Genomic DNA, 14167 nt, shown 5'->3' on the forward strand with positions numbered 1-14167 from the left:
ATACTTGCTACTGTAAATACCATAAATAACCTGTAACACACTGTACCTCCTAACCATTTTTGCTAAGAAATAAAATATATTTAACTTTTGTTAAATGTTAAATTAGCTAACACATGCTAATTAACATGCTTTAAATGTCTAGTGTAGAAAGACCTTTAACACATGCAACACTGGTCAAGTTTAAGCCTAGTCTCCCTGGATACATGGAAGCATTTGAAAGATTCTGGTGAAATTAGAAACATGACTAGTATAGCCTTCTAATGAGAAGCCTCAAAAGAAAAACACCATTATGTGTACGTATTTCTCATGCAATACTGTATTAGAAGTGATTCTTCATTTATCAGCTGAGAGCAGTTTTACATACCTCCTTGTCCGATTCTTTTATTATTGGCCTCTTTTGCTTCGTTTGTTTTTGCGCATTTAAAGGTTTCTGTGATACCTCCCCTCTCCAGTCCTGGTATGCTTTGCCTATAGAAAGATCAACACAGTTTAGAATAATACATTATTTACCCAGATTAAGTGTCCACTAATCCTACTGGGCCAAATTCAGCCCTCATATTAGTAGGTGCAACTCCCAAAGATATCAATGGGAATGGCACCCACTTACTACAGGATCAATCTTGTAAGCGGGAACTACTTCCACAGCAAGCTTCAGATAATTCTCACCCTGCCTGGGATCTGGTTGAATGACAACAAAAGTAGTAAAATCTCAAACATTGTTCCTCATGGGATCTGGTTTAATCCAGTCTCCAAAATAGTTTTCAGACAATTATAGAGGAAACTCCATTTCTGCAAGCCTTCTCCTCGGGCTTAGCTCAACATTCTGTCACAAACTAGCAACAAAGATCCCCCCAATAGCCTCTTTCTCTCCAGGTGTTCTACAGGGAGATGCCCACAAGAAGTTCTCCAAATATCCCATCAGACCAAGGAAAAGGAAACTCCCATATATTCCTGCTTCCTTTTCCAAGCATGCATTACTGCAAGATTTATGGTTCTCATGTGTCCTGAAATTACCAGCCAGAATGCCTCTATACAGGGCAAAAACCAGAAATGGGGCTGAGGTGGGCCTGGAATCCATTATAGAATGTCAGCTTGCTCTGTGATACATCTATGTGTCTGTCTAGATCAACACAGGGTATGTCTATATTGCAGCGAGAAGTGTGCCTCCCAGCCTGGGTAGACAGACTCGCAAGAGCTAGGCTCTAGCTAGCATGCTAAAAATAACAGTGCAGACACTGCTGCATGGACTAGCTACCCAAGTACAAATCTGTCTGACCATCTTAGGGGCTTGCACATGCCAAATGTCCACAGTGCTATTTTTAGCATGCTAGCGTGAGCAGTGTATGTCTACCCAGGCTGGGAGGCACGCTGCCAGCTCCAGTGTACACACCCCGGAGCCTTGTGCCAGATCTCTATTTAGTTCATAATCTAGTATAATCGTATACTATATTTAAAATGTCCTGACAAGTAATTATTTTTATAAACATACTTTTCTGTCTTAAAAACAAAAGAAAGGCTATGCATCAACTTGTGTTGAGTTACATATAATATGATTTTTCCACTACTCTATGTCGGCTCTGAACAAACCTTTACTTGTCAGTTTTACCTGCCTTTTTTTAAGATGTTATCAGCCTCCACAGTTTTGAAAGTAGCAGAGTTTTGATTACATAACCAGGGCATCATTTGCTATGGGGCAGGGGTGGCAGTGGTCCTTGCAGACCTTGGTTTGTATTCCCAAATTTTAATAGCTCTTAGGCAGCTGGCACTGTGGTGTCTCCTCCAGGCCCGTGGGGGCAGTTCTGGGGCAGGCCAGGCCAGGGCTCCTAATCACCACATTTCTGCATCTTCCCTTCCCCCGTTTGCTGGACAGGAAGTAGCAGATGAAGCCTGGGCCAGAGCTGAGCATGAAACAAGGTAGGCCCCAAACCCAGCTCGAGGCTGGCCTTTGGTGAGACTCAGCCCACTGCCCCAGCACAGTGCCCATCCCTATTCCCAGGACAGGACTGGGACACCACCTTTCTGCCCTCTCTGGGATTAGACCAGCCTGCTAAACCTCCCTGAGCAACTGCAGCCTTAGCAGGAAGGTGTAAGCGGGGATGCTGACACAACTTTGCCCACAACAAAATTTTTCTGAAATGATGCCCCTGTTAACTTAAAGCTTAATTCAGTGAAAACTACTATACATTTACTCTAGATTATAAGTCCATCACAAATCTACCTAGGTGACTCCCTAAACTACTGGGCTAAAAACTATGCGGGGGTTAGGGAGGGGACACCATTACCACCACCTCAGTTTTTCCTTGAAAAAGGACTGACCTGGCTTAGGCACACAATTCCAGGAGAGGTTTCACAGCTGTGAATCGCAAGTGAAGACAGGCATCTCTTTCTGAGACAGACTTAGATGCACGAGTCCTTCTGAGACGTGGGGCATAAGCCACGACCCTCTCCTTAGCATTTCCTACTTCCTAGTTTAGGTGATTCCCAACTTGTTTCATTCACAAAAGAGATGCTGAATGCAGGTTAAGTTGAACAAGTGGAAATGTATTAAGCCCATTGGGCTGCTCTGTTCATGTGGCTAAGAAGCTTCCAGCCTAACTCACCAGTGTTCCCCATTACCCTGGTGTCCCATCAATAATAGTCCTTCCAGGGAACACTGGCCTTCTGATTCCAGTTCCATTTATCAGGATTCATCTTTCCTATTTGATAAACATTTTAATATAAACATTAAAACAAATAATTGACACCCAAACCCTCATCCCCTGTCCCCTCCAGTGGAGGATGCTAGCATTTAGCCAATTTGGAGTCTCATGTTTATCACAGACTCACCTGGTTACATAGTCTTTGAGATGGATAGTTTGGGGTTTGTGGTCTGATTGCACTATTACTGGGTGGCCATAGATGTAGTGATGGAATTACTTGTTAGGATATAGATATTCAGGTCTGTCTGTAAAGGCCTATACTCTAAGAATTTAGATGTATTCTTATCACTTGGCTAGTTCTAGAGGTATAAAAGAAAGAATCAAAATCACTGTCTGCTGGTGTAAGGGCCTTTTCTTACTGTGACAGTCTGAGGCCCTGTTCTTAGGCTAAGGCCTTTGGCTAAGCAACAGAGGCAGCCATAAGCTGGGAAGCGAACGGTCACATCCTCACATTCCAAACTAGTCACATTGAAATAAGGTGCTATTGGGCTGTTAGGAATACAATCCTGTCCTGATAATGCCTATCACCTCCAGAGAAAGAGAAGTGCCTAGAAAATGTAAAAGGAAACAGCATCCTGTCTGGCAAGAACTCACTTATCAATACTGGGATGTGAAATCCTCACTTCTGTATTGTTTTGTCATTATAGTTCCCACTTTGCTATGGTTTGTCTGTATAATCTCTGTCGGGTTCTGTGATTGTTCCTGTCTGCTGTATAATTAATTTTGCTGGGTGTAAACTAATTAAGGTGGTGGGATATAATTGGTTACATAATCATGTTACAATATGTTAGGATTGGTTAGTTAAATTTCAGGAAAATGATTGGTTAAGGTATAGCTAAGCAGAACTCAAGTTTTACTATATAATCTGTAGTCAACGAGGAAGTGAGGGGGCGTGGGTGGGAGGGGATGGGTGTGTGGGTGGGGAGATGGGAACAGGGAATGGGGGTGCGGAAATTGGAATCATGTTTTGCTAAAGGGGGAAATGGGACCAGGGAATTGGGGTAAGGAAATTGGAATAATGTTTGGCTAAGGGCAGGAATGGGAACAGGGACACAGGTGTAAGGCTCTGTGGTGTCAGAGCTGGGAAGGAGGATACTAAGGAAGGAAACTGGAATCATGCTTGCTGGAAGTTCACCCCAATAAACATCGAATTGTTTGCACCTTTGGACTTCTCGCATGAACAGAGAGCAACAATACCCGAAGGACCAGGGAAGTAAGTGGGTGAAGGAATAAGCCCCCTAACATCACTCCACTCCAAAAACCACAACCAGAAGCTCTCTCTCTATTGGGGTGTAACCTTGTTCAGTTTCTGACATGGCTCTGCTGGCATAAGTGACCAGCTGCTCCTGCAAAAGAGCTAAACCAATTCTTTCTCAAATTAATCATGCTGGAGTGTCAGTGGCTCTCCTGGCTGGTAGTACTTCAGGACGAGGGCATCTGTTATTGTTTGTTTAAGCCTGTCAAATACTTGAAGTTGGGGACCTGTCTAGTCACACTCAAGATCCTGCCTTCTGAGCTGACTATAGGTTTCGCCAATGCAGCCAAGTGCAGACAGAAGTCTGACAGAAAATGTATCATTCTTATGAAGCAATGTGCCCCTTTCACATCCATTGGAGCTGGCAAGTTTCTGACTGCCTTGAACTTGTTTGGATCTGCTTTCTGTCTCTCTGCTGTGAACCAATGTCCAATGTATGTCACTTCATGCTGTTTGAATTGCATTTGTGTATTGAGTTCAATGTTCTTGTCCCTGCATTGCTGTAGAAAAGCTTGTTTTCTTTCATGGTCCCATTGAGCTTCTGTATCATTGCTCCTTTCACCTGTAACAAGCATATCATCTACAATTATCTGCATCCCAGCACTCCTTCCAGAGCTTGGGAGAGTCTTCTCTGGAATTGGACTAATGCTCATTGGCATGCTCAGCCATCTGTAGTGAATAAATGGTGTTGCAAAGTTTGTCAGCATGCTGGACTCTTGATCCAGGCTTGTGTGCTAAAACCCGTTCCTCACATCATAGATCATGACAAGTCTGGCTTTGGAAAGTTCTGGCAAGATATCATCAATTTTGGGCATTGGATACTGGAAATGGTTCAATGCACAATTCAATGGGTTTAGATCTATGCAGATGTGTAATTGGCCTGATGGCTTCTTTACCACCATCATGCCGCTTACTCAGGCTGTGCTGGTTTCTACAGGTGCTATGATACCTCTGCTTTCCAGCTCCTTGTATACTGGATTACATAGTGCCACTGTAATTTCCGACATAGTAAGAACACAGGTTCCTTTGTGGAGCCTACTTCCAGTTTCTGTTTTCCTTTGAGGCACCCCTCATCTTTGAAAAATCCCCATATGCTCTAAAATTGCCTCTGTTGTCCAGGAGACTTCCCTTTTTGCTTTTTGCACTATAGCTATAAAATTCTAATGCTGAACCCTGATCAGATCCAGGATTTGTATTGCTGTATTCCCTAAGAGGGTCTGTGGTGCTTACCATCCACCGGCACAAAACTTCAGTTGGTCCCATATGTTGTTCTTCAGGAAAGTTGTTATGAGGTCAGTTTCCTATGGCCTGCATTATTCTCTCATTGTGCATAATTAGAGTGCGCCTGCTCAATCTGTGTTCACGTCAAATTCAACCTGAGGAATCACACTGCAGAAGGCCCCACTCTCCAGCTGAAATCACACAGCACATTTCCCTATTAAAATTGTTGTATGCATGGAGGTTGGCATTGCCCCTTGTTGCTTGCCTGTCCCAACAGCCTGAACTTGATATGCTCTCAGACTCTAAGAGAAAGCCACAATGTCATTGCAGATATTTGATGTGCTATCCTCCACTTGTATAAGTCTGACCAAATCTTCCTGGGACCTTTCTCTGCTCTTGCACACACTGTTAAATGGTTCACCTCGCCACATTCTTGCAATGCTGTCCTAGTTGGGCCTCTTCTCTTTTATCCAGTCATGCTGTCTCCCACAAAAAATGCATCTCACTATGGGTATGGAACCCTGGTCACCTGCTCTCCTTCTCACTGCATGTACTTTGCGGGGTATTGTGCCTCCTAGGGCTTTCATCCTTTCTCTTGAGGCTTCCACAGCATACCAATCTGTATAATGTAAGATCAACTTCCTAGAGCAACCGGTCCCAAGGTGGTGATCCCAAGTGCTGGAGACTATCCTGTCCTGAATCCGGGACTCTGCGAGGTCCCCAAAATTGCATGTAGCAGCCAGTGTGTGTAAGGCAGTAACATAAAGGTTATCCCTTCCCTTTCGGAAAGGTCTCTTGTGAATAACCTGTGTCGCTCCACAGTTGCATTCTGATTAGAGGAGCAATACCTCCCCGGGGCTCCAATGGCTACTATAAGGATTGAGGCAATGGTGAACAGCAGCCCTCTCTGCTTTGTCCCCCAAATAGATAAAATAATAGTTTTACTTTCCTGACGTTGATCCCTCCTGCCTGGCCAGGTCTGCATATAGTTCAAACATCTCCTTCCACTGGGTCCATCACCTGGTTAAGTTTAGATCTGCAAAATTCAGGGCTTCAGGGCCTTCACACTGATTATCATGACTCATGCTGCCAGCTGCTGCACTTCAGAGAACTCACAGCTCAGATGCCATCACCATGTTTCATTCACAATGAGTGAAGCTGAATGCAAGTTAAGCTGAACAAGTGGAACTTTATGTCCTTTGGACGGCTCTGTCCATGTAGCTGAGTTGCTTCCAGCCTAATTCTCCAGTGTTCCCTGTTATCCTAGGGTCCCATCAATAACAGGTCACTCCAGGGAATATGGGTCCTCTGACTCCAGTGCTACTGATCATGATACACCTCTCAGCATGCTGGCTTCTGTGAATCCCATTCTTCTGTGCCTAACTCTCCCCATGGATTTATGGGGAGCCTGATCACTTCACTCAAGGCTGTGAATTTCACTTAGCAGCAGGACACTTAAAAGTTAGGCACTGCCACACTAATGTAGCAATGCCTAAGTCCCCCTTGTGAATTCCTCCCTATCCCTCCCTTCCCACCTTTTGTTCCACTTCTTACAAACAAACATCTGGCCCTTTTATTTCCCATTCTCCACCTTGGTAGGAAAATATCTTTATCTTGCCCTTTACCATAAACAACCTTTCAGTGAGGCTAGTCAGGAGTTGTTTCATTGACTTCTACTTAAAAACGAAACAGAGAAGAAATTAAGAGCTAGCAAGGTTGATGCTGAAATCCTGTGGAAGCTATAAAAAGATGGGGAAAAGTAATTTTTATAATCATGATTCTCAGCAGCACTCTCATCCCTAATGACCATTTAATTCAAAACTTGTGTTATCTTTTTATAAACTCTCAACTGTTTAATGCCTTTTTTAATTGGACATTCAGTTTTAATCTTCAGGTACTTACAAACAATTAATAGCTGAAAGATAGAATTAGCACTTCATACTTTGATTATCAGGGTAATAAAAAAAAGGAGGAGGATCCTAGTTGTCAATTTAAATCCTAATTGTTTGAATAATTAACTGTTGGAGGGTTGATCTGAACTGTTAGATTTCATCTGTTATATCAATTTAAAATTGCAGAAGCTAACTAAACAGGTAAAAACACTGGATCAAATTGTTATTTCCACTGAATCCCCTTTGCACCATTCTGGCCATGTAAAGGGGCCTTAGCGTGAGCATGAATATAATTATGCCCACTTTAAGGCCTTTTACACTGCCAGAAATGGTGTAAATAGGCTCCAGTGTAAATAAGAATCAGGCTTATTAGGAGAACCTGCCTATGTGATTGCACTGTCCGTATTTTTAGGTTTATAATTAAAAAAAAAGCCACCAACACTTAAATAAGTTTTACACCAACATTCCTGTATTTGTCAGGTGACCAAGGGATTCAGTAATAATCAAATATGTCCCATGGGACAGGGGGCTGTTATATTGTTACAAACAATGCCAAACTCAGATGCTGTGCAGCGAAGAATACATAAGTTGCTCTAATTTACAAGGCTATGATGTCATTGAGAGTTCTCTGTTAAGATAAGGTGCAAGAGCATTTAGGATATCATAAGAAATCCTAGTTACTATTATGTACTGGTTTTAAAAGATATCTTAACACACTATGTTAATATGATGTGGCTTTCTTCTTTTTTAAAAAATGTGTTTCATCTCAAGGAGGAACAGGACTCTGGTATCTCAAGCACTGGGCCCATGCTCAGGAGATTTGGGTTAAATTCTGGTTCTGGCCACAGATCTCCTGTGTGACCTTGAGCAGATCAGTGAGGCCCAGATTTTTAAAGGTATGTTTAGGTGTTGCAGCATTCATCGTTACAATGCCTAACTGATTTAGATACCTAATTTTTCAGTAGGACACATCTCAATCTTCCCTGCCTGTTTTAGCTGCCCACATACATAAAGCACTGGTAGAAATAAAGGCACGAGCTGACCCCCTTATTTAGCCTCCCCCTTTTAAGAACAGCAGGTCAGGTACTGTTTCTAAGATTGCCGTTTTTGTTAGTGATATGTTTCCAGTGCCTAATGGCCAACTTAATGTGAAATGGTTCATATTACAGATACAGCCACTCAATCAGTACTAATTGTACCTTTGTTGTCAGCCTCAGCAGAGCGCCCACATACTCAGTGGGTATGTGGAATATATCCCCTCTCCCAGAGATGGTCCCTGCAGAGCAAGGTTGAGCGATACTGACAGTTGAATGAGTGTATCCACTTTAAGGCTATTCTAAAATATTGCCACTTAGTTTGGAAGTGGAATAGATTCTGCATTTCTTTTAATTAAAGAATTTATGAAACATCCTCAAACAGACCAACCAGACTTAAATTTTTAGCTATACTTTAGTGTCCACGTGAAATCCTCATTTTGTTTACTTAGTAGAAATGTACCAGACAGACTACAAACAGAGAAGAACAAAGCCTCAGAAAATGCATTTACAAAGGTTTGCTTTTCAGGATTGATATTACAAGTAATTAGCGTGACATTTAATAAATGACATTTCTAAGAACTGCTAAAGCTAACTTAACAGGCAAATAAAACAGCCTTGTTTTGTTTTTAAAAAGCTATTTGCATTGTAGTACATTTTATGCAAAGTGTTTTTGCCAACGCATGTTTAAAACATTTACATGCATGAAATAAACATCCTTTGTATACATCCAGCTTACTATTACAGTGTTCTCAACTTAGCACAAACCCTGATTAAATGAATTGTGATAAAAAAGGAAATATATTTCCATATCCCAATTCAGTCAGTATATACTGCAACTGAATGGACTCGTTCTATAGTTAAAATAGATTAATCCTTGCTTAATGTAATGCAGTTTTTCTAAATATAGTTCAAGCAGTAAACAATTCAGTCTCCACTTTAGTTTTTCTTTGAATAAAGAAGAGTGAGATATGGTATAATCACATTTTGTACAACTTTCTCTAATCCTCAATATCCAGTTAGGATAGTAGGAAATAATGGAAGCTGCTTTGAACAATCTGGATTTATCCTTGAGCCCTGCTACCCAGTGCTGAAGATACATTAGTTTATATAAACTGTATTTTAGTGCCTTAAAAAAACAAAGCGATCCAGGATATTAATTAGAAATTTGGTTGTGCTTTGCCGATGTAAAAGTTTCACCGTGTTAAGGAGAAAGTTAAGTGTCCTACCTACATCATGGATTCATCAGCGTTGTTTTAGTACTTAAGAAATCTTGAAGCCTCTTCACTAGCCTAACAAATTTCACTGTCACTTGCCTCACTCTGTTGTTTAGCTAGCATAATTAAAATTGACAGCACAGGAGAGAGGGCGGAGCGGTCAATCTGGACTGCTGCATACAAACTGAGCTCCCACAAAATGGCCTTATAAACGAATTTTTGGCAGGAAGTGCATGATTTGGGAGACAGAGGGTGAAATGCTGGGCCCATTGTAATCAATGGCAAAACTCCAACTGACTTCAATGGGGCCAGGATTTCACTCAATCTCTCTGCTATGGAATTGTGGCTAAACGGCATGGCTCCACCTATAGTAAAGTATACAAACTTATAAAAGCTAAGGGAAAGGAACTGTGAGATAGCTGAATAACAGAGGTAAGAGATAGTAAATAATATTAGAGTGAGTGTCCTTGATGCAGGAATAAAATAGGATATTTAAAGCTATTTGTAAAGCTGGTTAAAAAACAACAGCTTTTGTGACATTAAAAAAGGAAATTTTTATTCCAAAGGTTTAACAAGGGAATATTTTATCTGAAATTTATCATAAAAAGAATTATTGAAAAATTTCATTTAGAAAATTTTCAGGAGGGGAGGCTTCCTCCTCTTCCCCCCGCCCTTTTATTAATTTTGCAACCCACCTCCCACCCTACCCCACCCCCCAAAAAAAAGAGGTGGTAGGGAAAGGAAATAGAAAATGAAAAATAAAACTTCATTGTCAGGTTTTGTCAAAAATAAAATGGAAAATTTTGGAAAAAACTAGAATTTCTCATGAAAATTTCCATTTTCTGTAAAAGGCCATTTTTCAAATTTTTTTTCAATTTTGACCAACTTTACTATTTTGGCATAGCATGGGAACTAGGGATTGTGGGGGTGCTGCAGCACCCCCAGGTTTTACACAGGTCTCCACTCCGGCCCCACATGCATGGTCCTGGCTGCCAGCCCTGTGCCCAGGCTCGCTCCTGGCCCCGCCCCCACCTGTTGCTCCAGCCTCAGCCCCCTTACTTCTGTCCAGGTCCCCCCTTCCCGGAGACACAGTCCTGCTCCTGGCCCCTGTTGGGGTGGGGGGACAGACAGGGGTAAGGAGGCTGGCTTTCAGGACCTCCACTATTAAAAATGTTCCAGCACTACTGTATTTGGGCCACATTTTTGAAGATTTAGAAATATCCACTAAAATTGGTAGAGCATACATAGAGCCTTCCATTGCCCATCACTGCACAATTACTGTATGGAAATGAAGATTATGACAGTAACTAGGATTGAACCTCACTGAAGTAACATTGGAACTGCAAAATCCTACAGAGGCAGGAACAGTGGCAAAAATACCAGCAGCTTTTATGTACCAGGCTGCTTCTAGGGCTATCACCTGTGGAGTTGGACCAGTGTGGGAGCAATCATGGGAGATTTCCCTAAAAGTCTTCAGTACAAAGATCTTAGATTTCCACACACCCTCCGTAGGGCTTTCTCCATCTCTTCCTCTTTTATGGGTCTCTCTTTTCTTTCCCTTTTCTCTTAGGGTCTCAACCCAAGGTTTTTCTTACCACAGAGCTCTCCCTTTCCCTCTCCCCACCTTTTCCTGCTTACCCCAAGTCTCACTTCCCATCCATCCTCAGGGTGTCTCTTTCTTGCACTGGTGTGTCTAGCTCACTCTGATCCCAACCTTCATGCTCAAGTAAACTCAGACAAAAGGGAACCCATTCCTAACTCCCCAGTCAGGCCCTATTCCATCGATGTCCTTTGCCTTGATCATATAAGTCTTTCCATGATTTAAAGTACTCAGTCTGACCCCTAGACGCACGTGGACAAGTTCCATAATAGTGAAAATGCAAAGAAAAGGTGGGGAAAGAGTCCTGTATACATATACATGCATCATGCTCCCTTAGAAAAAGCCCTTTGAACTGCAGACTCTTCCCTTCCCCTACTCTTGTCACCATGGGTTATTTTTTTAAATGTGTTTTCACAGCAGTTCTTCACTGAAGTGAGCAGTGCTACTTTGGGACCTTGGTACTTGTGCAGTAATTACTATTCTTCAGTTCGGTATTTAATAGGCCAGTGAGAGTACTACTAAAAATATAGCAGTGCTCATAAAGATTGTCTACTGGATCCTTGTAGAAATACATCTGAAGATGCCATCCCAAAACAAGCTCTGTTCACTTCAGTGGTGTTTTTTTGTTAAGGGCTGTTGCAAATGAGAAGGAAAAAAAAACAGGACTGAAAGAACAGGGGAAGGAATGAAACCTGTGGTTCAGAATGTCTCTGCCTTTGCTACAGCAGCAAAAGTCTATTTTATCATATATGCAAAATGAGCTTATTTACTCAAATACTTCAGAAACTACGACCGCTGTAAGGGCTCTAAACTACCCTTGATTTCATTGTCAACAGAATATTTAAATGCCACGAGCAATGTAGTGTGAATGTTTTTATTAAAGGTCAGATTCTTTTCCTGTCCGATGAGATGAGATCTTGCCGCCTCTTTCCTTTTTATGCTACAAGTAGTTCTTGTAAGTGCTCTGCTTATTTGTACCACTGTGTTTTTTTTCTTTTTCCCGCTGCATGACACAATTTCAGTCAGTACCCTCCTTTACAAAATGAAGGGACACTTTGGATGCTTTCCCCATGAACCAGCTCCATTAGATGAGTATTTTCATATTATCAAACAAGTGTGTTTATATGATAGATCTATTTACATGAACTGTGGGGAATCCACCAAGAAAAATAATCTTTTCTATCTGCTTCCTGTTATAAAGTGGAAATGAACCAGAAGCACAAAGCTTAACACCCACAAATTGCATAAGATATCTTGAAAATGTAGTGGAACTAGTGCTAATTACCACAACACCACCATTTTATAAAACAAAGTGACTGAAAAGGAAACTACATTGGAAACTAAAGATGACAGCATATCTTCATCCAATACTATTCCCTTCCCTTTGAAAAATTGGTCATATCCTTAATACACAAAATCAAGAGGTCTGAAGTCTATTGCTAGATCTGCCACAATTCCAAAAAGCAAGACAGTTATTCTCCCTATGCCTCAGTCTTCACATCTATAAAAGGGACTGATGATAGATACCTACCTCATTAATCTATATCAAATTATTTGAGACCTTCAGATGTTAGGTACTAGAGAAGTACAGATATTACTGTGATTAGTAGTTAAAATTTATCTCCCTACTGCAGATCAGAATGCATAAAAATAATACATAAAAATGATAGGTTCTAAATTAGCTGTTACACAAAGAGATCTTGGAGTCTTCATGAATAGTTCTCTGAAAAACATCAGCTCAAATGTGTAGCATCAGTAAAAAAAAAGCTAAAAGAATGTTAGCAATCATTAGGAAAAGGATAGATAAGGCAGAAAATATCAAAATGCCACTATATAAATCCATGGCACACCTACACCTTGAATCCCACATGCAGTTCTGGGTCACCCCATCGCAAAAACGATATACTGTATTAGAATTGGAAAACGTATAGAGAAGGGCAACAAAAATGATTAGGGGTATGGAACAGCATCCATATGAGAAGAGACTGGAACTGTTCAGCTTAGAAAAGAGATGACTAAGGGAGGGGATATGATAGAGGCAGATAAAATCATGAATGATGCAGAGAAAAAAAGCATTATTCACCCCTTCACATAACCCAAGAAGCAGAGGTCACCCAATGAAATTAACAGGTAAAGGTTAAAACAAACAAAAGGAAGTACTTCTTCAATGAACAACTTGTTGTCGTGGGATGTTGTGAAGGCCAAAGGTAGAACTGGGTTCAAAAAAAGGAATAGATAAATTCATGGAGGATAGGTCCATCAATGGCTATTAGCTAAGATGGTCAGAGTTGCAAGCCCATGCTCTGATGTTCCTAAGCTGGGCCTCAGGGGAAGAGGTGGGGCAGTGGTGGGGCCTCGGAGAAAGAGGCAGGGGAAGGGGCCAGGGTGTTCTTTTTTCAGCAATTAGAAAGTTAGCAACCCTACCTAGGTATGAAATGAGCAGGGAAGAAAAATGGATTAGGGACAGAAAATTTTTTGCAAAACACACACATGTTGGACTTGACTCACTGTAAGTTCTGTGCTATCAGAGGGACGTTAGCAGTGGAAAGTCTATGTGGAGGTTAGTTAGAGGGGAAAGCTGAACCAAGTTCAAGTCAATGCTTAGCTGCGACTCATCTTTGTTAATGAATAAGGATGAACCAAGTCAATGGGAACTTTCTGGCATTACTTCCCGATCAAATGTGTTTGACTTTTCATACATATATCATTATTTCCTTTGGCTTGGATTGTTTTTGACTGATATAGGGCTATCTTTAACGCACCAGTTTGTCTAAGTAAAACATTTTGGGTTCAATCATCCTTGTGTTGGGAATATCCTTGAGCAGGAATTAAGGGTCAGGAATTTTTCAAGGTTCTCCTCACAAGATTTCACCTTTGGAATAGGAGGAAGGGACAGAGACTTGTCCTCCAGCAAAACATGCCAGAAGACCAGCCCACAAATCCCACAGATCCTTGAAGACCCCAGGGGACATCCAACAGGCCAGTACCACCTTCAGGGATGCTCTGTGGCTCCCACTGGTTGTGTCCCAAAGAGTTCCTCCACGCCACCCATCCCAACTCCTCATCTCTGATAGCAGTGCTCCATTGGAGTTCTGACACCAGGCTTTCCCTAGCCAGTGACTGCTACCAGGACCCCCCACCGCATTGAAGAGGGATTCCCACTAGGAAGGAAGTACCAAAAAGTCTGTAATATCTTTACTTCACAAGGAGAGATTAAGAATATTATATACCACCCAGGCTCCTCCCACG

General features: G+C 41.6%; 1 protein-coding gene across 1 annotated transcript in view; it reads right to left on the reverse strand.

Annotated features, from left to right (window-relative positions):
* Window positions 1-14167, reverse strand: part of IQCM (IQ motif containing M) — a 189027-nt gene that overhangs the window by 170997 nt on the left and 3863 nt on the right. Inside the window, exon 2 of the mRNA XM_074950990.1 lies at window positions 365-468. Coding sequence (XP_074807091.1) covers window positions 365-468 — 104 coding nt within the window. The remainder of the gene's footprint in view (window positions 1-364; window positions 469-14167) is intronic.

This window comes from Natator depressus, chromosome 4, assembly GCF_965152275.1.
Source record: "Natator depressus isolate rNatDep1 chromosome 4, rNatDep2.hap1, whole genome shotgun sequence".
NCBI classification, from domain to species: Eukaryota; Metazoa; Chordata; order Testudines; family Cheloniidae; genus Natator; species Natator depressus.